Source organism: Equus asinus, chromosome 3, assembly GCF_041296235.1.
Source record: "Equus asinus isolate D_3611 breed Donkey chromosome 3, EquAss-T2T_v2, whole genome shotgun sequence".
Classification (NCBI taxonomy): domain Eukaryota; kingdom Metazoa; phylum Chordata; class Mammalia; order Perissodactyla; family Equidae; genus Equus; species Equus asinus.
Genome location: NC_091792.1, coordinates 29,240,232 through 29,268,126, shown reverse-complemented (window position 1 = coordinate 29,268,126; position 27,895 = coordinate 29,240,232). Strand labels below are relative to the sequence as shown.

Here is a 27,895-nt window from a genome sequence, read left to right as displayed (position 1 = left end):
CTCCCCAGACCAGACCTTCTCATAAAATCAAACTGAAGAAAACTTTATCTTCCCTTGGGTTTCATTTTCTTTCCAACTCTCTCCTCCTTATCAAACTGGAAAGTATCAAATATACTGAAATACTCAGAAAAAACTATGTGTTTTTGCTGATTGGTTCACTATTTATACTTCAATGTGAGTTCATTTGTTAAAGTGTTAGGTCAATCAGCCATTTGTCTCTAAAGGTGGCAAGAAACACCTTTATCCCAGTGGAAGGAAGGGCTTGGAAAACAAGTAGCAAGTATTGAGAGGAAAGGGAAAACTCTGAAATATCTTGACCCCTGCAGGGTCAGTCATAAAGTAAGCTTTTGGGTAGCGTAAAGGCTCCTGGCATTTTTGAGTATAAGGTCTTTTTGATATAAATATTTCATAGCTTTCTACCTGATAATTGTCTATTTACGGAGAAAATACACAAAGACGAGAAGTTTTATTAACTTCAGCAACAACATTTACATTCAAAAAATAGAACACAGCTCATTTATGAGAGACATACTTATATATTTAGTCTACAGGCAATTCTTAGGTGCACACTGGGCACCCTGGAGCCGTCGTCTGGGAAAGGTCTGAGCTAGTGGAAGGAATACTGAATTTAGACCCCAGATCGGTGTTCTGGTTCTGCTAGTTCTGGTTCTTCCATTTACTAGCTGGGTGACCGGGACTACTGCACTAACTAACCAGAACTTCTTGGGATATTGTTTCCCGGGTGAGAGGAATAATGGTGTTTTGCTTTTTCATTTTGTTTGGGTGCGTGGAAGGAGTGAAGAAGATGCAGTTTAGGTATCTCACAGCAGGAAAGAAAAGTGTGACTGGCTCAGCACCACACGTTGGAGGGAAGCGGATACAGCAAGCCCAGGCTGGGGGGATCGAATCCAGGACTGTGTCTCTAGGAGAGACAGAGACCAAACTCGACTCTGTGTTTTAAGAGGAAACTGCCAGTGTGGTTGACTGTCTATACAGAAAAGGTAGCAAAGCAAAAAGAGGAAAAATATGAAAATCCAATTTGACTGGATGAAAGTTTTTTTAAATGACTCTAGAGTTATTCACATTCATTTCTTAGGATTTAAGTCATAATCCTGCTTCGCAATATGACTGTCTATATCCTTACATGTGTACCATTTAATTTGTGTACATCTCAGACATCAGCTCCTCTGTGTTCAGATTAATTACTTGGAAGTTGAATGAATTAAAAGGAACATTTCTGCAAAATGTTCAGACAGTACTTGCTATTACCAAGTGTGCTTGGTAGAATGAACAGGGAAGGAAACGTCTAGAAACTGAATCTTATGGTCACACACCCACTCTTCCCATCAGTGTTTTCCCCAAATGGTCTACACTGTCTGGTTGTTACAGACTTCCCCTCGGAGCACATTCTCCAAGGAGTCACTTGGGCTGTGTGTAAACAGGTCCTTACCGCTTTACCTCCTATTCCCTAAGGACCAGTCCTTAAAAGTTGCCATCATTTAACTGACTAACACATAATTATAGAATCAAGAGACCCAGTTCAACCCCCCCACGTTTAAATTATGCCAGACATTCTCGACTCAATTCTATTTTTGAAGATGTTGAGAGATTACGTTTCTTTGGTCAGTGTAACATATTCGCAGTTCTCACCATCAACAAGTCTCACTAGCAGGATTTTTTTTTTACATATATCAAAGCTTTCACATGTTGCAATTAATGAGAATCCCATTAAATAGCAGATCTGTTGATTAATAAATTCCAGCAGTCTTCTGTAAATGTGTCTTTTACCAGCTAAGAAGTCCATCTTGGCCAGGTAGGCAGCAAGGATTAAGAGTCAAGGTCAGGCTGTCTTGTTCCAGACTTTAAAGGTGAGCCCAGCCTCACCTTAAAGGCTTATTCCCTTTCCTTTGGAGGAACGCAGAATGTAGCTGAAAACCCAGGCCTTGTCCCTTAGGCAGCCCCATCCAAAACAGACAGGACTTGGTCTCAGATTTCCCAGAGCCATACTCTATTACTGTCCCCCTGTAGCCTCTCCAGTTCTACAGTAGTAAGGCCAAGTTTGAAGACTACTGGGTTGTTTTTGTGGAAATATAAGGTGTCTACTCAGGACCCCTTAGGTCTACAAGCCAGAGCCTTTCCCCCATCCCCCTTCCCCCGTGCTTCCCTTTAAATGTGGAATTGCTGCATTCTCTTCTTTTCCTAACCTCCCAGGAGCAGCATCCAGTTGGGCTTCCCCGGACCACAGGCCCCATGCAGTCCTCCGTAGCCCCAGGCTCAGGCAGCATGGTCTCAGGAGCCAGTCCCGCGGGTGCCGGCTTCCTGGGCAGCCAGCCCCAGGCAGCCATCATGAAGCAGATGCTCATTGACCAGCGGGCCCAGTTGATGGAGCAGCAGAAGCAACAGTTCCTGCGGGAGCAAAGGCAGCAACAGCAGCAGCAGCAGATTCTGGCCGAACAGGTAACGTGCGCCCACGGCGTGATTCATTCGTTCAGCAAGCATTTATTCAGCACCTGGTGTCTGCGAGGGAGCTCCAGTCCTTTGCCAAGATATTCACAGTCTCGCATTTCCCAGGATCACAGAAGAACCTGCAGAATTTAGACCTTTCAATTAGTTAGGCTTTTTCTTAGAATGAATTAGTTTGTTCTTAAAAGACAGTCTTCAGCCATCAATTTGAAGGCCCATTTGCCAGAGGCATTTCTTCAATTCAAGCCTGACTGCTTTTCTTCTAGTTTGTAGTAGCAGGGTCTATGTAATCAGCATGGCGGGGTAGAGGGCTGCCTTACATTCTTCGTAAACGCTAATATTTCCAGCATGAAGAAAAAAGAAAATAATTCAGAGAACTTTGTTTCTTGGAGGAAAGTGTCAGGAGGAGAATTCTACAGAGTTGGTCATGAACAATAGAACAGGAACAATAGCAGAATAATAGGGCCCACAGAACTGCCTGGAAACCTGAACTCGGGGTCACAGAAAGGGTGTGAACTTAAGAAAATTCTCAAAATCTTTTAAAGCAGTTTAGGAAATATTTGAGTTAAAGGAAGGCCTAACACAAATAAAGCTTCACCTTAGAATCATTGTCCGCCTTTGCCATATAATTCCTCCAGCTTTGAAAGGAAGCTTCCCTGAGGGCTGCTCCTGGAGGTTTCAAGGTGTTTTGCTTTTCAAGATCCCCAGGCTGGGTTTAGTATTATCCCAGGAAACACGTGAGGCCTTCCACAAGAGATCCCTAGGTGGCTCCTGTGGGGGGTCTGTATGGGGCATCGTGCTCTTTTATTATAGGAGGTGCGAGCTTGTCCCATAAGGCTTAAGGTCCAATAGAGCTCTGCCCCACAGTTACCCTTCTAGAATATTCCTAATAGGATCAGAATTTTGAAATTTATCAAGCATCCTCCACCACTTAGATACAAGATACTGTGTGGGACTCAGGCATGTTGAGGTCGCTAGTAACCAAAGCAACAGTTCAAAGTAACACCAGTCATCCTCCAAATAGAAAAATTGTACTGTTGAGCGCAGTTCACTTATGTTCCTTTTTTTGCTTTTGTTCCTGAACAGCTGTGTAATTATCTCCCTTTTCACCAAGGTCAGTCAGCCGCCTGGCAGCTCTTGTACAAACAAGCCTGTATCTCTCTCACCCTGCGTAAGGTGTGTGACAAGGAACCATGCTAATCTCTCTCAGGCAGTGATAAATGGAGCTGCTAGGGGGAGCTGGGCTTTGTGACTCCTCTCCTCAGCCAATCCCAGGAAATTTCAGGTGTGCCTGATGTTTTGAGTGATGGCCTTTCATATGTTTGCTGTGACCAAGGCACAAAGAGGAGCCGGGTAACCAGGCAGAACTCAGTTGTGCCAGCCCAGGAGTGTCCCCACTCAGTGAGGTCCACCAAACCCTGGGAACAAGGAGGGAGGCAGAAGAGTGGGAGAAAAGCTGCCACAAGATGATGCCCACAGACGAGGAGGAGAACGTGGGGAGACCCCTCAGGACCCAGGACACAGAGAGATACAGAGATCCCTGGAAAAGATGAGGAAATGGGAAACTGCAAAAAATGAGTATAATTCCTTAGTAACTGTGTGTATGAAGAGAATGAAGAGGGACCCAGGAAGAATGATTTACTCAGGGTCACAATCTTTTGCTTGTGGTATGATTTTCGAAAAACCAGCTAACCTCTCTCCTCCTCTGCCAGGTTAGGTTTTAATAATTTACCAGTCTTCCTCCTGTAGCTATTTTAAGGATCACACGGAATAATGTGTGTAAAATTCTATGGAAACTGCACAAATGTGTGGGGGGACCTGTCACATGACCCTGATGTCACAGAATGTGATGTTAAGAGCTGCAGCCACATGTACCAGCCATCCTGGGGGCGACCCAAGGGACAAATCCCACAAATGGAACCCAGAGACTGCACTGAAGAAACTGAAGTCAGTGTAGCATCTTACCTGCCCCTGGAGACATTGCTTACTGATGCAGACTATGCAGGGGTCGCCAAGCGGTAGGCTGTCAACTTTTTGTTTGAGAATGAATATTGCCATATCAATGCCAAGCTGATTTTCTTAGTCTCTGCAGCAGCATTGAAAGTGACCTGACAATTTCAATTTTAAAACGAGCATATTAGAAACTCTGGGTTTCCTGAAACGACATGTGAGGGAAAACAGAAGGATTTGGGTTCTTGCGTATCTTCGGGGACTCTGTAATGATTCTCAGTGGACTTAGAGATCAGAACAGCAGGTTGAAAGCAGGCGTGAATTAACATTTAATGCCTGGTTCTCAAAGAGCGCAGAACGTCACCTCTCATCCACTCACAATAGTTCAACAGAGCCTAGAATTTTAGATCTGAAAGAAATATTAGACCTCATGATGTCCCTTCATTTTAAAATGAGGAAAGTGAGGCCAGGGAGCTTATGTGATTTAGCTGAGGTCGCAGAGTTAGAGAGAAGCACAGCCAGGACTGCAGCTGGGGCGTCCTGACTCCTAACTGGGGGCCCATCCCCAACCCTCCGCAGGCTACCCCAGGGCTCACTCCCAGTTGTAAATGGGACAGTTAAATTCTTACCTGATATGGGACATTTGGCTGAGGAGAAGCTTTTAAGTGCTCAGCTTGCTCTCAATAATGCCCTTATAATGCTGCCTAACAAATTAGCATGGTTTCTTGTCCACACAATTAATTAATTTCACAGTTTCAACCGTTTTGTGCAAAACACCATGGTAGGCACCAGGGGATTGGGTGAATAGGGCAGAGGCTGTGCTTTTCTTTGGTTGCCAGAGTGCTGGCTGGCCTTGTCCAGAAAAAGAAAAAAAAAAAAGAGAGAAAGAAAAAGAAAATTATAGAGCTCCCCAGAAACAAAAACAAGAGAAAAAATAGAAATAAACACATGTGTTAAGAAGCGGTCAGTGTGTGTTATTTTTGTAATGAACACTCTCAGGAGCAGGGCCCTTGCTGTATGTTCTCTGTAGAAACGTGCTTAATGAATATTCAGCAGCTACAGAAGGAGGTTAAAAGACACCCCAGAGGTCACGCAGCTACTTGAATGCAGACCAAGACCTAAAACCCCTTCCTCTGGTCTTTCCACCTCACTCTTCTTTTCTTTCCCTTTTCACATACAGCATGATAGTGATCACAGTAGCCTTTCCATGTATTGGTAACAGCGCCAGTGGTGCAGAATCCCCGCGAGTGGAAGAAGAAAGACTAAAATGCGGGCCTCCTGGCTCCTGGTGTACGTGGAATCCTGCGCGGTTTCCTCGAGGCAGTAAATGCTGCCTGTTTCATTTGTGGGGATGTCTTTTACAGGCAGTGTGGCCTCATGGGAATAAAATTAGCCTTTTTAAAATCACCCCTGAAAATCCCATCTTCCTATACCTGAAGCATCTATTTAGGTCGTTAAAAACTCATTGCTTGTCCCTTTGAGCTCTGTCCCCACAATGCTAAGGAACACATGCAAGCTGATGTTGGAAAGTCAGAATCAAAACTGCCTCCCTGAGTACACGTTCCTCGTGAGCCAGCAAGTCCACACGTCAGAAATGCCGCAGATGGTCACCGAAAGACGTGGGCAGGGATGTTCACAGCAGCCGTATTCGTGACAGCCCCAAGCAGGAAACACTTTAAATGACTATCACTAGTAGAACGGGTAAATAAATTGTGGTCTATTCCTATGATGGGACACTATTCAACAGTGAGAATGAACAGACCACAACTTCATGCATCGACACGGATGAATCTCACAAATATAACGACGGGTGCAAGAAGCCAGACACAAACACATTGTACAGATCCACTTATAGAAAGTACAAAAGCAGACATCACTAATCTGTGTTGCTAAGTTAGGATAGTGGTTCCGTCAGGATCAGAGGAAGGGTAATGACTGGAAAGGGGCGTGGGGGACTCTTGCCAATGTTCTTTCTTGTTCTAGATGCTGGTTACTAGGAGTGTGTTCAGTTATGAAAACCCATCAAACTGTACACTTATGTTTTGTGTTCTTGCCTGCATGTGCGTTATTCTTCAGTACAAAATTTAGTTTTTGAAAAAAAACCTGCCTTCCTGGAACTGCCAAGATATTTAATTGTGTGCTCTCTCCCCATTCCATCCCCCCCTTCTTGTCCTGTCCTAGCAGTTGCAGCAAACGCATTTGCCCCGGCAGCACCTCCAGCAGCAGCGGAATGCATACCCCGTGCAGCAGGTCAATCAGTTTCAAGGTGAGGCCGGTGCACACCTCTTCCATCGTAGCCCTGCCGGTTGTGAAGTGTAAGCGAATGTGTAGCCAGTGATGTTGCCCTATGTGCTGTGTTTATGTCCGGGTAATGTTAAAAATATTCAAGAACTGGGCCGGCCGGTGGTACAGCAGTGAAGTTCGCATGTTCTGCTTCCACGGCCCAGGGTTTACCGGTTCAGATCCTGGGTACAGACCTACGGACCACTTGACAAGCCATGCTGTGGCAGGCGTCCTGCAGATAAAGTAGAGGAAGATGGGCACAGATGTTAACTCAGGGCGAGTCTTCCTCAGCAAAAAGAGGAGGACTGGCGACAGTTGTTAGCTCAGAGCTAATCTTCCTCCAACGGAAAAAAATATTTAAGAACTGAGTATACCAACCACTCATAGAGCATTCTTGGAGGCCCCCTTGCTGTGCCAGGCATTAACCTTTTGGTTTCCAGGTCCCATACAGGTCCTAGTGGGCCCAGGGAGGGGTCAGGGTGGCTGTGGGGGTGGGACTGGGACAGCTGTTCTTTACCAAAGATACAGAAGTATTTGAATAGTTTAACAAGCAATAAGGACATACTGGTGCCTGTTGGCCCAGTATCAGCCTTGTTTGTGTCTAGATTGTCATCTCAGTGACCACAGGGGAAAAATCCTGTGCTACATCTTTCTTGCTAATCCCAGCAGCTCAGCTGACCATGGCCCTCACTTCCAACAACCAAAGTGCAAGAACCTGGCTTGCAGCAACTGCTAATCTCTACTGAATATAGAAGACAAACCGGGCCTTGGGTTCGATTGGACTGTCTCGATCCTGCTGCCCTTTGTGGAAATTCCGAATCATGATCCCAGTAGCGATGGGCGCACCGGATGCCCAGCATTGCCATTCCTTTGTAAAGTAGAAAGTCCACTCAAATATCAAACCTTCCATCTCCAGTGGAGAGAGCTCCTGAGGGTCCTGTGTGGGGTGGAGGATCAGCCTGAGGACCCTTCCCAGTCTCATCCACAGGAGTGTTCAGGGGGCCACAGGGGTCGTCTAACGGCAGAAATCCTGATTTTTGTCCTCTGTCCTTTTTATGGGACCTAGATCCATGTGTCCTAACTTCCCAAGTGTTACCTTCCCTTTGATAATCTGACAGAAGCTATGAAGCCCCTTGCACAGAAATATGCACATATGTAAATATATACAAACTTTATCATTTCACGAGTGTTACCCTGCTCAATAGACTGTGGGTGAAAATTTATGATCTAAAGTAGCATTTTTGTCTTTGAGGTGCAATACAAGGAGTTTGTGAAGATAATTTAATGAGCCACAACCAACTTTGTTTGTGTGTGTATGTGTGTGAATGAGGAAGATTGGCTGTGAGCTAACACCTGTTGCCAATTTTCCTATTTTTGCTTGGGGAAGAGTGGCCCTGAGCTGACATCTGTAGCAGTCTTCCTGTATTTTCTGTGTGGGACACCGCCACAGCATGGCTTGATGAGCGGTGTAGGTCCACACCCAGGATCCAAACCTGTGGACCCAGTGCCGCTGAAGTGGAGCACACTGAACTTTCCCACTATGCTTACCAGGCCAGCCTCTCCACAACCAACATTTTTTAAATGACATACAACAGAAAAGAAATTATCAGAACATATCATAATAAGGGAAACTTTTGTTTCTGTTATAAACCCAAATGTACATATACTGGATCACACACTGTGAGCTGTGGTTTAAAAGTCTGAAAGCCACTGATGTCCACTGCCAGATCTCACGGCAAATGTCTGTGAAAACACTGGCACTAGAGTAGGTCCCACTGCCTTCCGTCCCTGGACATTTATATCACTTCAGACCCCTTTGGACTTGACACAGGTAAGGCAAAAGGAACTGGGCTGTCCACAGGTGTCCTATGCACTAAATTAGTACCAGAATTCTTGGAAGAATTAGGTTTCTCACTTGGTCATGGATGGGGAGGAATAGGAGGTGGTCATTGTTACGTGCACAGATATTGTTGCAGACACAGAGCCCTCCAGAGTTTATACTCATAGTTCTCAAACTTTATCTTACATCAGAATCATCAGCAGAGCTTGTGAAAACACAGACGGCCCCGCCTCACCCCCCAGGTTTCTGATTCAGTAGGTCTGGGGTGGAGCCTGAGAATTGGCATTTCCAACAAGCTCCCAGGAGTTGTGGCTGCTGCTGGCCTGAGGGCCACACTTCGAGAACCGGTGCTTTATATTACGAACTAATTAAAGACATGAAATCTGATAAACCCAGCAGACTGTCTCTTGAGTTTTCTAGGTTCACAACGTTTATTATATTTGAAATAGAGAGGCCCACCGAAATGTAATAATTCCTGTGTATTATGAGTTATTCTGAATGCTTTGGGTTTGGTTTAAAATAGTTCTACTCTTTGAACTTTTCTAAAATCCCAAGCCACAGGTAATCAACCTAAAAATTTAGCTACACTTAAAGCTAAACAACCAGTGACATTTTTTAGGATCCTTGAGATGATTTATAGGATCTTTTTTTTTCTTTTTACTATCTTCGGCATTTTCATGTATTTTACTAACACCCTACATATCACAATGTTATGGATCTGGGGAAATAGCAAATTACAGATAAGAAATATTGTCCTTGGAAAGAAGTTCTGGTAGGAATAACTTGCGTGAGGCCCTACATGTTTTCTCGCCACCACACATTTCAAAGGTTTTAACGACTGTCTTTCTTTTACTGAGTTTTGTGCCTCTGGGCAGTGTTACATGCCCATGGGGAAAAGCTTATTTTCACAAATATAGGGCTTCTTGTGAGTGAAAATAATACGTAGACCCTTTTAAGAAAAAATTGCATATTATCATCTCTATTCAAATTTGGAAGATTTTCTTTGACATTGTGATGTTAACCAGCAGACAAGAAAATTAATTTGACTACAGTGTCTCACTATAATATCTGTTTTAGACAAAAATGAAGTAGGATTAATAAAAGGCTTTTTTTAAAAATAAATCACCCTTTTTTTTTTTTTTTTCTTAAGGATTGGCATCTGGGCTAACAACTGTTGCCAATCGTTTGTTTTTTTTTTTCCTGCTTTATCTCCCCAACCCCCCCCCCCCATACACAGTTGTGTATCTTAGTTGCAGGTCCTTCTAGTTGTAGGATGTGGGATGCCGCCTCGACGTGGCCTGACCAGCAGTGCCATGTCCGCGCCCAGGATCCGAACCCTGGGCCACTGCAGCAGAGCATGTGACCTTAACCACTCATCCACGGAGCTGGCCCCAATAAAAGGCTTTTTGTTTCTCTTAGGTCAAAAATATGATGCTGATTGCTGATTTTAAAATGTCCTTTTTTTTTTTTTTTTTTTGGTGAGGAAGATTGGCCCTGAGCTAATATCTATGCCAATCTTCCTCTACTTTGTATGTAGGATGCTGCCACAGCACAGCTTGATGAGCAGTGTATAGGTTCGCACCCAGCATCTGAACCCGCAAACCCCAGGCTGCTGAAGCAGAGCCTGTGAACTTAACCACTACACCACTGGGCCGGACCTAAAATGCTCTTTTTTTTAACCAGTAGAATCACAACTAGATAGTGCAGTCATTTAAACTCAGTAAAAGTAAAAGTTAGCTTGGATTAATGTTTTTTTGTTTGTTTGTTGTCTTTGTTTTTGCTGAAGAAGACTCACCCTGAGCTAACATCTGTGCCAATCTTCCTAATTTTGTATGTGGGTCACCACCACAGCATGGACACTGATGAGTGGTGTAGGTCCATGCCCAGGAACTGAATCCAGGCCGCCGAAGCAGAGCATGCCGAACTTAACCACTAGGCCACGGGACCTGCCCTGGATTAATGTTTTAATACCTTTTAAAAGGCATCGCAGCATTTTTGCCTTCCTAAGAAAGGAAGCTATTTCTCATTCACAAAATTAGTCCCAACAATATCCAGTCCCTCAACATATCTGTTATAAATATATGACAAAAATGTACAAAGTATGAAAGTCATTTCATCTGTTTCCAGCAGCCCATCAGCCTGTTTATGTAATTTCAGTCTACCCAATCAGTCTCTGAGTCAGCAATATTTTTCCATTAAATTTTTTAATAAACAACTCAGTAACCCATTTCACCACAGTTGATCAGATTGGCCCTGCAGTTGATTCAAATTTAGTCGTTAAGGTCACAAAACTTCATAACAAGATTACAATTCAGTGTTTAAACAGCAGCTTTTTAAATTTTTTTTTTGATCTCTTAGATAGAATTAAGCTTAAAACAAAAAATTGAAACATTTCCAAGGAGCTCCCTCACATCTTTCAGGTTTCCCCACGGTAACCATTTCATTTTTCAATGCAGCATGATATTGATCTCAAGCCACAAAAACTTAAGCCATAATCAAAATTCCCATAATTTTCTTTCTTAAAGAAAGAAAGAAAATATGGAAACACATATGCTACCCAGAAATCAATACCCCCATCCGGAAGACAAAACCACGTTTCAGTTATCTGCCAAGGTGCCAGGTTTAACGAGGTTACACTATTGTCATCTGGTTTCTCATCCCAGTTCCAGGTAGGAGCAGATTTGCATATAACATCGATTGGCTCCCATGCTGCATCTTTTTTTAAGAGTCCAGGAAAAAACTATTTTTCTTTTTCTCGTAGACTTAGTCATTAGCAGAGATGTAGAAAAATCCATTTTGGTGTACCTCCTAGCCCTTCGCAACATTGACTGGGGTTCTGAGGGTGACATTGCTATTCTCTTGGCTGGTTTGGAAATTTCCTTAGAACATGTAAAGAAGGACTCACTCAAATGCCTAATTAGAGTTGAGGACTTGGCATTGATGCTCTGGCCAACTTTTAAGCAGCATCATTAGAACTACGCTAGCGATCTACTGAAAGAAGTAGTCACTGCCCGTTTGAAGGAGTGGACTTTGCTGAAGAAATGCGTAAAGTTCATTGCCAAGTAGCAAGTAGCAGGATGATTTCTTTTTCTAGCTCCGGAAGCTGGCCAGTTTGCACTGACATGTTATGATTCAGAGAATCTGGAGCATGTGGAAATCTACAGAGTGGATCCAAAAATTTCCTGTCTGTCGAAATAACTTCTTAGCGGAAACAATGGCCTTTAACCTCTCAAATCCTACAAGTCTCAAGGGAAATTAGTCTAGTGGTCTTTATTGATAGTAGTCTCTGCTGAACCACGTTCCATTTCACAAATAGAATATGCAAAGTGATCAGCCATTTCTTCTTAATTTAGCCCAGAAGGTGAATTCCCTCTCACCTCCAAGAAAAATGATCTCTTATTGGTTGAGGATGGCATCATATCAAGAAGAGTAAGAAAAAACTTGCTTCTGAAATGTGAACAAAAATAATATCAGGGTATATAAAGTGAAAAACTCAACTTAGAAAGCATGCGTCCAGTATGATCCCAATTTTTGTGTGTCTATTTATATATAAATAATAGTTGGAAGTGGTCATCTCTGGATGGCGGGAATTCAGGTGACTTTAATTTTCATCTTTGTGTTTTTCAGTGTTCTCCAGATTTTTCATAATCAGCATATGTTATAAGCAGAAGAATAATTGTTTTTTATTAAGGATTTGTTTTCAGAGTAGATCCTTTCATATAAAAGAATTTGTCACTCCCACAGAAAATTCCAACAACTTGTTACAGTACATTCCTTATCAGAAGAGTGAGTGATGTGTGTCTTTTTTTCCGTGCAGGTTCTCCCCAGGATATAGCAGCCGTGAGAAGCCAAGCAGCCCTCCAGAGCATGCGAACATCACGGTTGATGGCACAAAACGCAGGCATGATGGGAATGGGACCCTCCCAGAACCCAGGGACAATGGCCACAGCAGCAGCCCAGTCAGAGATGGGACTGGCACCTTATAGCACCACACCTACCAGCCAACCAGGAATGTACAGTATGAGCACAGGAATGACCCAAATGTTGCAGCACCCAAACCAAAGTGGCATGAGCATCACACACAACCAAGCCCAGGGGCCGAGGCAGCCCGCCTCTGGGCAAGGGGTTGGGATGGTGAGTGGTTTTGGTCAGAGCATGCTGGTGAACTCAGCCATTCCCCAGCAGCACCAGCAGATGAAAGGGCCGGTAGGCCAGGTGCTGCCGAGGCCCCAAGGCCCACCGAGGCTGCAGAGCATTATGGGAACGGTCCAGCAGGGAGCACAGAGCTGGCAACAGAGGAGCTTACAGGGGATACCTGGAAGGACTAGTGGAGAGTTAGGAGCATTCAACAACAGTGCCAGCTACCCACTTCAAGCTGGCCAGCCGAGGCTGACCAAGCAACACTTCCCACAGGGACTGAGCCAGGTCGTGGACGCTAACACTGGCACAGTGAGAACCCTCAACCCGGCTGCGATGGGTCGGCAGATGATGCCACCACTTCCGGGGCAGCAGGGCACTAGCCAGGCCAGGCCGATGGTCATGTCTGGCCTAAGCCAGGGCGTCCCTGGCATGCCAGCGTTCAGCCAGCCCCAGGCACAGCAGCAGATGCCCAGTGGCGGCTTTGCTGCAAGCAGCCAGAGCCAAGCCTATGAGCGGAACCCCCCTCAGGACATGTCATACAATTACAGCGGCGAAGCGGCTGGGGCTTCCTTCCCTGGCCTCGCGGACAGTGCAGACCTCGTGGACTCCATCATCAAAGGTGGGCCTGGGGATGAGTGGATGCAAGAGCTTGATGAATTATTTGGAAACCCCTAGTCAAGAGGGGCTCCAGGAGCCACAACTCTAGTGGTTAAAGCTTAACGTGAAAAAGAAACAGGATGTTGACCCATCCTTGTTTTTTCGTTTTTTTGACCCACGTAAACTGAGCAAAACTGCAGCTGGCTGACAGTGGAAGATCCAGGTGCCAATCCACAGCCCCGCGGGGCCTCGTTTCACCTGATTTCCACAAGCAGTCGAGACGAGATGCCATGCAGATCCCTGCTGTGAGAGAGGGAGACACGCCAGAGGCAGGTGGGGAAGACGAGTCTGAAGCCCCTGTGCTCGGCACTCCCTGTGACCACCTGGCCCAGCAAGAGCTGCGCCAGCCAAGACGGACTGCTGCCCAAGGTGAGGTATCCGTCTGCCCCTCCTGGCCCAGGTCCGGAGACTGCAGCTTGGGAGACACAAAAGTGACAGAGCCTCAGGCCAGGGAGAGTCCCACAGAGGCTGCTGGGTGGTTGCGCAGGCCCAGAGCACAGGTCAGAAATGCGCTGGACTCTGGCTGGAAAGAGATGTCAGGCTTCAAGACGTGCTACTGTATTTGGAGGGTAGACACGAAGAGCAGTGAGATGTCTCAGGGAGACGACGACAGATCCTACAGGCCTGTCTCCTGCCCCGTGATGACCCTCAGGAATTTGAGAGGCGTTGCTGTCGGCTGCCTCACAAGGATTGCCAAGTGAGCTTGGAGCAGGGTCCCTCCAGCTGTCCTGGGGGACAGCCCTCTGCTGGTGGCCATGGTGGCCATCCCTCCAGGTAGTTGGGCTGGAACCTCTTGGGGGCCCGGATGACACTTATACATCTAGGCAGTTCCCATCTACTTGTGGCTGGATGCTGTGTGTCTGCCAGCATGCCGCCTTTCTCCCTCACCCCTGCCTTTATTTCTCCTTGCCTCCACTCCAGCCTGCCCTCGCTTCTCCTTACAGTCTATCCAAGAAGAAATGAAGCTTTTGTCTCTAGGGAGCCTGGGCAGAGTCAAAATAAATGCAAGAAGAACTTCGACAATGCCTGAATTGCAAAGGCGACACTGGAGTTTTCTGTCTCTAACGTGTAGAGTTGAGTGAATATTCTCTGCTGGGAACTGAGTGGGCTGCTCTGCTGATGGATGGTGGGTTTGTATGAGCTGCATCTGATACCTCTGGTACACCCAGGGAGGAATGGCCTGGAGGTCACTGGCTCTGGCTCCCCTTGGGAAAATCCCAGGGGTGATGCTCTAAAATTGGCCTTGTCCTTAATCCTTACTCACCGAAAAGACAAATCTAAAATCCTGAGAGATGAGGAACTGAAAAATCAATTGCTCCACCTTATACATTTTGGTGATAAAAAGGAGGAAGATATGGTTCATTTCATATGGGCAGAGTCATCCACTTCCAAAGTTCTGTACAGTTGTTCTCCTTGTAATTCACTCAAATTTGCCCTAACCGGAGACTGCCGGAAGGGATCAACAACCTCTGCTATCTAAGGCTTGTCTCTGTAGTCCTTGCCTCCCCTCCCACTGTCCTCTTCTGGAGGCCATGTGGCCTATTGTTGTCCCGAGTAAGAAGGGCGTGTGCTTTTCTCCTACCACTCCTTCCCTGCGTGAACGAAAGGCTGGCTCCCTTCTGTGCACTCACATGCAACTTGCCTCGCCAGAGCCCAGGCGGGGCTGTGGGGAGCAGGACTGGCTGCACTCAGGGCAAGGTCCTGAGAAGGGGGGTTCGAATGGAAGGCTGGGGGCAGAGGATGTAGTGAGGCGGCAGGCAGGCAAACACTGCCCCAGATGTGCTCGCCGTGTACCAAGGTTATACAGTTGTGCGTTGCTGACAACACGATACATTCTGAGAAATGTGTCCTTACGCAGTTTCATCATTGTGCAAACGCAGAGTGTCCTTACACAAACCTAGATGGTATATAGCCTACTACACACCTAGGCTGTATGGTACTAATCTTATGGCACCACCGTCATACATGCGGTCCATCGTTGACCTGAACGTGATGTGGCGCCTGACTGTGGATCTACTCAGCAAGGGGCAGGATGGAGGCCAGAGCGGGCCAGGTGGGTGAGAGCCCAGGCAGGGGCTGTGCTCCCTCTGCGAAGAGGTGGTGGCAGGGTGACTGTGAACTCCCTGCATGGGGAGGGACACCACCAAGGAAACTCTTGAGTGGAAACAGATGAAAACCAAAAAAAAAAAAAGAAGTAAACAAACAAGAAACAGAATACATAATTACCTTTTTCTGAAAGGTACAGGAAATAAATATATAAGCAATGATGAGAAACTGGAGGTGGCTGATGGGGAGGGGGGCACTTCGTTACCTTTTCAAAGCTTCCTCCAAATGTTCAGTACTGGGACCAACTAAATAGAGAGGTAGATTTTAATAAGGTTGTTTTGTTTTGTTTTGTTTTTCCTACGGTGCTGATGTATATGTAATGTCTAAAAAAGTTATTTGTAAATAAGTTTTTACAATACTGCAGATATCACTGGGTCTACTATCTGTAAAAAATATACATATAAATATATATATACTGTTTGTTTAAAATAGAGTATTTTTATTTCATTCCTTAACTCATCGTCACAGCAGTGGTATTGCACTTCAGATGACATCTAATTACTAATTTGTACTGTATGACCTATGGCAACTTGCTCCATTTTATTCAGATTTTTCTAGTTTTCTGTTTTTACTTTGTACATTGAGCATTGCTTATTTCCTTTTAATAAATGTACAGAACTCTGAAATGTAGAAATGAAGTGATGTTGACATACCACTTTTAAAGGAAAAAAAAATGAATAAAAGATTGTTATCTGAATCAATGCAAAGTTTAGTTTCTTTTAGGATTGTCACTGGATCTCCAGTCTTAATTAGGCAGATATATTATGCATGAGTTTTAATTGATTAACTGCAGTTCTTGTCTCAAAAGTTTGGTGTCATTTTTTTAAACACTCATGTAACAGAAGAGATCAGTCAGTCATTCCCAGCCTTTTTAATTCAACCACACAGCTAGAATATTCTAAATTTGCACTCCGGGGGCTGTGGCAAAGGGAGGAGAGCAAAGTCAACTTTGGAAGGAACATACTGAAGTCCATTTTAGATTCAGTACCATAACAATTCATTCCCCCTGGTTCATTCAGAGGACTTGGAAAATTGATAGTAAAATTTTTCTTGAAAAAGGAAGGAAACTCAAGGAATATATTGGGGGGAAAGTAACTTGCCTGGACAAGCCCTGAGATGGGATCTGAGCTCCAGCGCCCCCTGCAGGATCAGGCAGAGGCTGGGACTTTGCCTGAAGTTGCCCCTTGTTCGGTTTCTTGCCTGTCTCTGTCCCGTTTTCCCTCCTAGGAGCCCTTCATGAACAAATCACACACATGTGAATCCACCCCTCCACTTCCAGAAGACCTGACCCAAGACGTGCCATCAAACATTAAAAACATAGTAACACAACACATTTCAAAACTGACTGGGTGAAGCAGAAAAATAGGCCACCAGAGCAGAGTAAAGTCATCACCAAAAATAGATCCGAAATAAAGGTGAGTTTTAATATATACAAACCAAGGGAAAGAATGAACTTGATCGTAGAAGAAGAGGCCAGCTCTATCACCGTGGGCTGTGCTTCCAGACTGGCTGGCAAGTAACACTGTGGAAAACAATGCGACACTGGGCTTTGTCCCAACAATACCGGCTCAGTACTCTACCAGGTACCATGGGATGGAAAAATAAGCTGATTCGTGGCTGGGGTGTGGGAAGGCTGATGTCAAAAGTGAAAACATGAAGCTCTGAGAAGAGTTGGATGATCCCACTAGTCCTGATTAATTCAAATAAAATATTTTTATTTACACGGAAATTTGTTCTGCACTAGGTGAATGCAATACCTTTCTCCTTTAAAACGATGTCTTATATGTAATTGTATTGACCTTTATGAAATCCCAGTGCAGTAAGTGCGTGATGGAAGAAGAAGGTGGGCGAAAATAGACATCTATCCAGGAAGTCACTAGGCATCCGCCCCAGTGAGAAAGATGTATTTTATGGCTGAAACTTAGAGAACATTCAAAAGCATTAGATGAGCTATTTCTGTCTTTGGCCTTCTTCAAGGAAGACTGTGTCTGGAGAAAAAGAGTGAAAAACAAATGACCTGATATTTTTTCCTTATTAATGACTTTTTTGGCCACACCCCACCTACCTCCAACCTGCGAAGAAAAGCGGGGGGAGGAAAAACCCCTGGGAAGAGAGCAGGGCTGCTTGTTTGCATAACCAGCCCATTTTCTTCTTATTTTCTTTTTCGTCTTTTTTCCTCTTCTTTTCTCTTCGCTTTTCTCCTCTAGTCTTGTTTTTTGTTTTAAGTTCTAAGGTCTAGTGTCCTCTGGATGAGCTACCACACATAGACACCCGTCTCATTTCATGCAACAGGCAGAGGTCATTACAACAGCTTCCACACACATGGCCCCAGTGTCCCTGCCATGTCCAGGACAGCTGCTGGGCCAGCACTAATGCTGCGGCTCTATCCATACCATAGATCCCAAATCAAGCATACAGCACTCACCATAAAAAGTCTTCAGGGGCTGGCCTGGTGGCGCAGCAGTTAAGTGCACACATTCTGCTTCTGTGGCCTGGGGTTCATCGGTTTGGATCCTGGGTGTGGACATGGCATCGCTTGGCAAGCCATGCTGTGGTAGGCGTCCCACATATCAAGTAGAGGAAGATGGGCACGGATGTTAGGGCCAGGCTTCCTCAGCAGAAAGAGGCAGATGTTAGCTCAGAACTAATCTTCCTCAAAAAAAAGTTCATTCAGAGCTACCAAGAACTTGATTTTAGATTTTAACTTTGCTTCAGATTTTTAAAAATTTCATTGTGAACATTTTCAAACAATCAGAAAAATAGAATAGTACAATGAATAACTATACACTTACCAACTCAATTTAATAATTGCTAACACTTCACCATATATGCTTCACATACATATTTTGCAGAACCATTTCAAAGTATACACCTCCAACCACTTCATCCCTCAACCTCTCAGCATGCAGCTCCAAGGAATCAGGGCATTCTCTTCTCTAGCCACAATATCATTATTATCACACCTAACACAATTAACATTAACCCCGTCATATCATCTAATTCTCACTCCATATTCAAATTGCCCAATTGTCTCCCAAATTTCTTCCAACATTGCCATTTTGTTTTATGCCTTTTTTTTTTTTAAAGATTTTATTTTTCCTTTTTCTCCCCAAAGCCCCCCTGGTACATAGTTGTGTATTTTTAGTTGTGGGTCCCTCCAGTTGTGGCATGTGGGACGCCGCCTCCACATGGCTTGATGAGCGGTGCCATGTCCGTGCCCAGGATTCGAACCGGCGAAACCCTGGACCGCTAAAGCGGAGCGCGAGAGCTTAACCACTCGGCCATGGGGCCAGCCCCATATGCCTTTTTTTTTGGTAAAGACTTTTAATACAGAAAAGTTCTTCTCCATCCCTTTTTTCATAACATTGACTTTTTGAGGCAATGAATCTGATTTCTGAAAATAAAATTAGTCAATTTACTAATATACAAAAAATACATATGTAATTGTCAAACAGATCAGAAACTCACATCTCCGTGGCCAGCATGTTTACTCTCTGTAGCCGAATTTATAGAAATTAAAATAATCAAGAGGTTGCCTTGGTGACAAAAGAATTAGAACAAAGGCAATAAATTCTATAGTTCAGATGTTTAAAGGTACAAAGGTCCAATATCCTGGTGCACCCATTTTCTTTTTCCATATGTTGTTTAACCAAACTATGTGTGTGTGTATTTATAATTTGCACCTATAAATTGTTCCAATTTAGATGCAAAATAGAAATTGTTTTAAAATCCTCAAGTGTAAGATTTGGAAAGTTGTGGTTTTCCCCCCCACTTCTAAAGTATATGATTATGCAAATAATTGCACTTTCGGGTCAAAGATTTGTGCACTCTTTTCTTTCGCTGTCTTCAATATATAAAATAATTAAAATGTCACAATACAAATCACCATAACCAATCGGAATACTAAAAAGTAAAAATACCATAGAATCAGCATTTTAAAATATTAGCCCCATTTTGTCTAAGAGAAAACTGAGGCAGAGAGCTACAAAGTGCTGGGGTAGCATAACCAGCAAGTGGTAGAACAGGTTTAACATCTAGCTCTGGAGTCTTCACTTCCTGCTACACTACCTCTATTGACCAGATGCCTTGTCTGGAGTCAAACAGCCAGTGAGTGAGGGAACCGGACTTGTATCCAGGTACCCCATCCCAGACTAACACGTTCTCCATGTACTTTAAGACATTTAGTACTGCTATTTTAGATGCAAGGGATTGTCATGTTTTCTCCTCTACTCTTCTGGAAACACTAGTGTTTAAATGCCTTTATTTCTTTTTCTATTATTCATAGGCTTTGTAACTTCCTTTGTACCCATAAAAAAGAAAAGTTCCAATAAACAGCTTCTGGAAGATGCCCACGCCAGACTCAAGGCTGTCCAACTTTCTTTGGAAAAATAGACAGAGAGCTCTTTTCCTGATGTTAAAATGTGTTATATAGGCTCATAATTCTGCTTTCCTAAGGTCTCTGAAGACTGTGAAGTGGACTCATTCCCATTTTACAGATGAAGAAAGTGAAGAAAGGTCATTTGCATTGTGCTAGACGGTGACTGCACCTCAGGGTCACAACAGCAGCCGGCCCCAAACCCCACATGACACCCAGAGTGCAGTGGAAACCAGCCTAGGCTCTCCAACCATGACCATGACCCTCCTGCCCCTCCCCAGGGGCAAGAATATTCACTGAGCCCTGGTTTCTGGATGGTTCCTTGAAAACGATGTACCTTTTCTCTTTTTCCTTTTTTCTTTATGAAGTCCATTTTCACAGCCAGATTTGTTTTGTGCTCTTAGTTGATCACTCTCTTCTCTGGCTACTCTATGTGTTTGCCTGACTTCCCCCACACGCAGCCATCTGTTGCTTTCCTGCAACCAGTGAAGTGGGCTCAGCTGCCTTATCAGTGTCTGTGTGGAGCTTTCCATAAGAGAGAAGCAGTCTCAAAGATGAGTGATGGCAGTGGTCCCTAGAAAGTCCAGCACACAGGTCAGGCTGTTCCTCCCCACACAAGCACGACTTTAGCATTGACAACTAAAACCAGGGCTCAGAGCAAACTTCATTTCTTAAACAAACAGGAAATGTATATTCTCTAACCGGTATGTTTCTACAAAGCCATTTCAAAAAAAACAAAACGAAGACTTTCATTTTTTTTAATTGAACAAGTGACACCATATAAGCTTCAGAGTGGAAACATCTTCTGCAAGCATTTGAGCAAAGGGAGGGGAAAAGTTAGAAATGCCTCAGTTTCTTGGCAACATTGAGGTCTAGGTATTCATCCAGAAAGCTGTTTGCAATCCCCAGGGCGCCCAGGATGGCCAACAAGGCCAAAATCCCCAGACCCAACCGGAAACCAGTCATCCTGCAGGGTGGATATGAGGGAAAGAGGTTATAAACAGGGCTACAGTGATGAAGCCGGGAGTCCTAAAGTAGGCTGCTCATCATTAACACCATCTAGAACTTCTGTGTTCTTGCCATTTGAAAATTTTGATTCATCACATAAAGGGGAAGCCAACCACAGAGGTTAATTGGCTCCTTTGAACATTCAAAGGATTATCAAAGCTGGGCAGGATTATTTCCTTGGTAACATCTTGGAGATAGTGCAACATTTTTGCAAGGATTTAAAATGTGGTGGTCAAGGAGTGCACATTCAGTGCACAGTTTTATATTTGCATGTTCTGCCTCACATCTAATCACATACGGCCTGGTGAGACTTGGCCTCAGGCAGCATAAATCTCTTTTGCAATCACAACCATCAGTGCTGTTAATACTCTCAGGAAGAGGAAACTAATTCAAACTCCATCCTGCTACTTTTTACCTAAACACCCAATTCTTGGGTTCTCCTTACCTTTTGTTAGCAGCTTCTGAATATCCCCAGAAATACTGGTGACGGGCATAGATGTACACCAGACCCAGACAAGTAGCAAAAACTATAGAGGAAAAAAATAGAGAAGATAGAGAGTCTGATGGCAGTCTCTCAAAATGTGATGTAAAGACTGAGAAAATACTCATAAAACATACATCTGACAAAAGACTTATGTCCAGAATATATAGAGAACTCTGACAATTCAATAAGGAAAGAAAAACAACTTAATTTTTAAATAGGCAAAATATTTGAATAGACAATTCACATAGGAAGATAGACAAAGGTACCAATAAGCATACAGACATTTTTTCAACATTATTCAACATCATTCAATATTAGCAAACTGCAACTTAAAACCACAATGAGAGGACACCACTTCACACCTACCAGAATGGCTAAAACTAAAAAGACTGATGACACAAAATGTTGGCGATGTTGGAATCCTCATACATTATTGGTAGGAATGCAAAACAGTGCAGCCACTCTGGGAAAAGCTCTGGTAGTTTCCTATAAAACTAAACATACTTTTTGACCCAGCAATTCCATTCCTATGTATTTAAACAAGAGAAATGAAAGCGTGTGCCCATGAAAAGACTTGTACAGAATATTCATTGCAGCTTTATTCATACTAGCCAAAAACTGGAAACAGCCTAGAAGTCTTTCAACAGGAGAATGGATAACCAAACTATGATAACCACACAATGGAATACCACTCGGCAATGAAAAGAAACAGATACTCAAAACAACATAGTGAAGCTCAAAAACATTTTGCCGAGTAAATGAAGCATCACACAAGAGTACAATATTGTATGATTCCAATTATGGAAAGTTCTAGAATGGGCAAAACTAAACTATGATGAAAAAAATCACAACAGTGTTTGCCTCTGAAAGGGGTTGACTGGGAAAGGCATGAGGAAACTTTCTGGGTGGCAATCATGTTCTATATCTTGTTAGGGTTTTGGGTCACATAGGTGTATATAGTTGTCAAAACTCATCAAATGGCACACTTAAGATTTGGGCATTTCATTGTATATAAGTTTTACCTGAAAGAAACGTAAAGTGTGGCATGAAGTTCTGCCATCCTGTCCAACGAATAATATCACATCCTCCCTACATTAGGGACCCTCTCTCTTCCTCAGCACCTCACAGATACAAGTTGCCAGAGCCCTCTTGTACACACTTGGAGTCTATCTCTGGGACTCTGGTAGGTTAGACAGAATTAAATTTGTTAAGTTATTCAGTCACAAACATTTTCTCTAGTTTCTACCACATACAGGTATTATTCTAAGAACTAGGCTTAGCAGTGAAATAGATACAAGCTCCCTGCCTTTATGGAGTTTACCAGCTGAGACAGACAACAAGCAAAGAGGAAAATGAGAAGAAAATTACAGATCTGAACGTGCATTGAAAGAAATGAAGAGGAAATGGGCCAGCGGGCACTGGAAGAGGCCACCTGTAGAAAGGGGTCGGGGAAGGCCTTCCTGAGGGGCTGACATTTGCTTTGGGGCCGGAAGGATGAGAACAAGAGGGCCAATTGCTGGAGAAGAAAGGGTGGCAGGGCCACCTAGCGTCTGAGGAAGTGGAGAGATTGTGAGCATGTTGAGGTCTTGAAACTTCCTATCTAATGATTACTCCCACAAAGCCAAGGAGAACTGTTCAGGGCAGTTAATAGGCTACCTACTCTGGGTGAGAAAGAATGAAAAGAAAATTATGACTCGCAGATACCCAAGAAATCCTTTCCTGACAGGCAGTCAGCCTCAGTCAGCTCATCACAGTGAAATCGAAAGGGTCGAATGGCAGAGACTGAGTCCCATTATCAAAAGGCACTTTTCTTATTAGCTGTTGATGTGGTCTCACCTGACAAGAAACAATGGCCCCATTCATGCCCTTAAGGGACAAAAATGTGTATTGGAATAAAGTTAAGAAGTCGTTCTCTGAGGGATATATTATCTGAAATTCCTCAGTTGACGGCAAAAATTACAAGAAGAAGGGATAGGGTTGCCTTTGAAAACAGCTAGATTTTGGTTTATTTAAATCTTAGCAATCAAATGTCAAACTCAAATGAGGCAGTGAGAACTATCAGAAAGCAAAGGGATTGAATTTCTCCAACTAAGGGAGCTGGTGCTGGTCCAACCCCCTGTGAAAGGCACAGAGTTTGGGTAAAGCCTTCAGCTCACCAGGGAGACCCCAGTCAGATAGAAAGGAGATGTTTGTAAAGTTGCTACATACAAACAATAGCGCTGCATCATCCGGAACTCTTAAGAAAAGAGACGTGGATGGTTGGGTCAAATACCTATAGACCCCGCTCTGTACTTGGAAGCTAACTTTCTCCTACATCGGTGAAGGTTAAATTGGACAAATAACCTCTCTGTTCTTCAGTTTCTTTATCTGTAAAGTAGAAGTTAATTACTGAAACTACCTCATAGGAAGGTCTTTAATCCTATGAAACCCATGCAGGAGATAATATACGTATAAAACTTAAAAATAGTACCTGGCACAGAGTAAGTGCTAAACAAATGTTAGCTATAATAATTAAGGTGAATTGTTAATTCTGTGTTCTGTTCTTGCAGATAAATTAGAATTTAGAGTGTTAGGTTTGAAGATAAATCTTGTGTCATTTTCATCCTGAGTGCCCAACATAGTTTGTTCCAAGTTTTTTAAAAACTACTGAATTGGAATGAAGCCAGAGTTAGTGTACCTGCAGAACAGTGCTCTGTGATGCACAGACATTGCTCATTTTGTTTAAAACAATTTCCAGGATCAGGATATGTGTGTTTACATGTCTGCTCCTTAATAGTTCTAAGAACTGTAGTCATCATTAGGACAGAGTTGACCGTATTTTAAAATTACCTTGGTTGAAATACCACCCAGCCATCCACAATGTAATCATGAATGCGGGGTAAAACTCCACACTGTTTTGTCTGCAAGGAAAAATAAAGACATGGGTTATTTTATGAGAAAACTATACACCAAAGCATTGAGTTTTCATCTAGTGGTAAATGTCCAGTGTCTTCTTACAAAAATAATATAAGAATTTACATAAAGAGTTTAAATGTCCTTACATGCAAAATGAGTCTTTCAAGATGGGACTCAAACCTCAGAGCATGGCCAAGACTCGTTCTCCTACGGGCAAGCTGTCATTAGTAGAAATGAATTGTAGCACTTTTCCAAAAGACAGGCCTTGAGATGGTCCTGATTCTGAACCTAAAGATCATTCTGTATCTTATCTAAATAACTCAGGAAATAACTCAATTCATAGTAAGTGGATTTCTTCCCCCAAATTCCCTCACATTATTGCCTTCCACTTGAGATACTCAGCACATTAAAAATGGCATTTAAATAATTCCCCTAAAACCTCCTGAAGTAAGAGAATGAGCATATTTTATTCCCATTTTATGGAGAAAAAACTAGGGCCTGAGAGCCCAAGATGACTGATGCCTTGCAGAGAATCAAAGGTAGACTGTGTCATCTCCAGATTCCAAAGCTCTGCCCTAATGTCAAGTCAAATTGCTTCTATTCATAGTAGACTTGGATGGAAAATTTGATACTATTTTAAGCACAGGGAATAGTTCTCTGGGAGCTATAATTAATTCATCTGCACCTAGCAAAGGGAAAAAAGATGAATTATATTCATCTTCCTTCCTGTGCTACACCCCCAAGTGATCTTGGTTAGGTTGGCTGAGCTCTTTGCTGACAATCTCACAACCAGAAAAAACTTTAATATAATTCATAATAAGGTCTTGAGTTGATCCTGGTGGAAGAGCCACAGTCAACAGGATTATAAATGATCCCACATCCTTCCTTAAATAAGCCTTAAAGCTTGTCTACTTAAGGTTATGAGGTAATTGACCCAGAAATAGTTGGTTCTGGTTCTTGAAGACTGAGTTTTCTAGCCCAGGTCACCATGAGTGACGTATTTTTCTTAATGAAAAAAACAAGTTTTAGTTTTGTTTTTGTGACCAAGATAGTGACATAGGAGGCTTCTGAACTTCCCTACTCCCACAGATGCACTGAATGTGTAGCTACACACAAAGAAATTCATGCTGAAAGAAATCCAGAAGCCAACTGAGTGACTCCTACACATCAGGTGAATGAGAAAATAGCCACACTGAAATGGGTAGGAAAGGCTGAGATACACTCACCCCATAAACACTACACCCAGCACAGTGCCATACAATCAAGAGGGAACCCTCAATTTCAAGTTGTTCCCCCAGGAGCAAAGGATTTGGACATCTAGCACTCCAACTTTTAAGACTTCCACTTGACAGCTGGGCCCCCAAAACATCTAGCTCTGCAAACCAATGGGGCTTGCATCTATAAGACCCACAGGACTATAGCAAACAAATAAGCAGTTCTTAATGAGTACATGAGCACTCACCCCAGCTATCCTTCCAGGGTGCAGTGCAGAGTGAGCAGGCGAAAACACTTGTCTCCAGTCTTTCCCAAGAAGGGGTTTGACTACATTCTTTACAAGCTGATGCCCAAGGGCCCAGCTTCTAATTTAGCACACATCTAGGAGCTGGCTATGATCCTCTCTGGAGCCCTGGTGCGCTGATGGGGACTTCTCCTGCTTTTCCACTTCAACTTGCTCCAATGATAAAACCAGATCGCCAGCATTCATTTAGAAGGATCTTGTACACACATCTGGGACCCCAGCTTTTGTGGCTGCCACCTGAGAGACAGGCCCCCAAATCACCTAGCTCTGATAGCCAACGGGACCTGCATTCACACATCCTACAGGACCATAAGGAGCAGTTTTAAACTTTGCAGTCCAGAAGGGAGTAGGATGATATCTTCAAAGTGCTGAAAGAAAAGAACTGCCAACCAATAAAGCTCTACCCTGCAAAGTTGTCCTTCAAAATTGAAGGAGAGAGAAAGTTTTCTAAACAAAAGCTTTAGGATTTCATCATTACTAGACAGTCCTTAGAAGAAGTGTTAAAGGGAGGTCTTCAATTTGAAATGAAAGGATGTTAAACATGAAAACATATGAAAGGATAAAACTCACTGGGAAAGATAAATATATAATTAAATTCAGAATACTCTAATATTGCAATGGTGGAGGGTAAATCACTTACAACTCTAGTACAAAGGTTAAAAGACAAGAGTATTAAAAATAACTACAACTACAATAATTGGTTAATGGAGACACAATATAAAAAGATATAAATTGTGACATCAAAAACATAAAATGGGTAGGGAGTGTAAAAATGTGGAGTGTTTGTGTGCATTCAAAGTTAAGTTGCTATCTGCTTAAAATAGACTGTTATAAATATAAGATGTTTTATGTAAGCTTCATGGTAACCACATAGCAAAAGCCTATAATAGATAGACTAAATATAAAGAGAAAGGAATCAAAGCATACCACTACAGAAAGTAATCAAATCAGAAAGGAAGAGAGCAAGAGAGGAAGAAAGGAACAGAAGAATTACAAAACAGCCAGGAAATAATTAATAAAATGGCAATAATAAGTCCATAACTATCAATAATTACTTTAAATGTAAATGAACTAAATTCTCCAATCAAAAGACACAGAGTGGTTGGATGGATAAAAAAACAATGCTCAACTTTATCCTGCCTACAAGAGACTCACTTCAGCTTTATGAACACACATAGCCTGAAAGTGAAGGGATGAAAAAAGATTCTCTATAAATGGAAACCAAAAGAGAACAGGGGTAGCTATACTTACACCAGATGAAATAGACTATAAGCCAAAAACTGTGACAAGAGACAGAGAAGGTCATTATATAATGATAAAGAGATCAATTAATCAAGAGGATATAACAATTATAAATATTTATGCACCCAACATCAGAGCACCTAAACATATAAAGCAAATATTAACAGATCTGAAGGGAGAAATAGACAGCAATACAATAGGAGTAGGGGATTTTGATACCCCATTTTCAACAATGGACAGATCATCCAGATAGAAAGTCAGTCAGGAAACACTGGGATTAAATTCCACATTAGATCAGTAGACCTAACAGACATGCAGAACATTCCATCCAAAGACAGCAGAATAGACATTCTTCTTAAGTGCACATGGAACATTCTCCAAGATAGATCAAAGCAAGTCTTAATAAATATAAGAAGACTGAAATAATATCAAGCGTCTTTTCTGACCACAACAGTATGAAACTAGAAGACAATTACAAAAGGAAAACTGGAAAATTCACAGATATGGAGAGATTAAATAATATGTTCCTGACCAACCAATGAGTCAAAGAAGAAATCATAAGTCAAATAAAAAATATCTCAAAACAAATGAAAATGGAAACATGACATAAAATTATGGGATAAAGCAAAATCAATTCTGGAGGGAAGTTTATAGCAACAAACAAAAAAGCTCTCAAATAAACAATCTAACTTGGGGCTGGCCTGGTGGCGCAGCAGTTAAGTTTACGCATTCCACTTCTCGGCGGCCCGGGGTTTGCCGGTTCTGATCCCTGGGGTAGACATGGCACTGCTTGGCAAAAGCCATGCTGTGGTAGGCATCCCACATATAAAGTAGAGGAAGATGGGCACAGATGTTAGCTCAGGGCCAGTCTTCCTCAGCAAAAAGAGGAGGATTGGCAGTAGTCAGCTCAAGGCTAATCTTCCTCAAAAAAGA

The 27,895-nt window shown here is 43.1% G+C and overlaps 2 protein-coding genes across 16 annotated transcripts in view; one reads left to right on the top strand and one right to left on the bottom strand.

Annotated features, from left to right (window-relative positions):
• The window catches only part of MAML3 (mastermind like transcriptional coactivator 3), a 393,467-nt gene extending 379,181 nt beyond the window's left edge, over positions 1-14,286 (top strand). Inside the window, exons 3-5 of one of the 2 annotated variants that reach the window (XM_014853103.3) lie at positions 2,212-2,457; positions 6,598-6,679; positions 12,354-14,286. In XM_014853103.3, coding sequence (XP_014708589.3) covers positions 2,212-2,457; positions 6,598-6,679; positions 12,354-13,351 — 1,326 coding nt within the window. In that variant the 3' untranslated portion in view covers positions 13,352-14,286. Of the gene's footprint in view, positions 1-2,211; positions 2,458-6,594; positions 6,680-12,353 lie in introns of both variants that reach the window. The other variant, XM_014853032.3, reaches the window with a different exon arrangement.
• Positions 448-27,895, bottom strand: part of MGST2 (microsomal glutathione S-transferase 2) — a 48,618-nt gene continuing 21,170 nt past the window's right edge. For 2 of the 14 annotated variants that reach the window (XM_014853230.3, XM_070504775.1), the window contains exons 3-5: positions 24,136-24,206; positions 21,268-21,349; positions 20,559-20,781 (exon numbers count right to left, since the gene is read on the bottom strand). In XM_014853230.3, coding sequence (XP_014708716.1) covers positions 20,652-20,781; positions 21,268-21,349; positions 24,136-24,206 — 283 coding nt within the window. In that variant the 3' untranslated portion in view covers positions 20,559-20,651. Of the gene's footprint in view, positions 2,586-10,722; positions 11,984-12,224; positions 13,749-16,838; positions 16,962-17,864; positions 18,048-18,929; positions 20,389-20,558; positions 20,782-21,267; positions 21,350-24,135; positions 24,207-27,895 lie in introns of those variants that run through there. The other 12 variants (XR_011501923.1, XR_011501924.1, XM_070504776.1 and 9 more) reach the window with 12 other exon arrangements.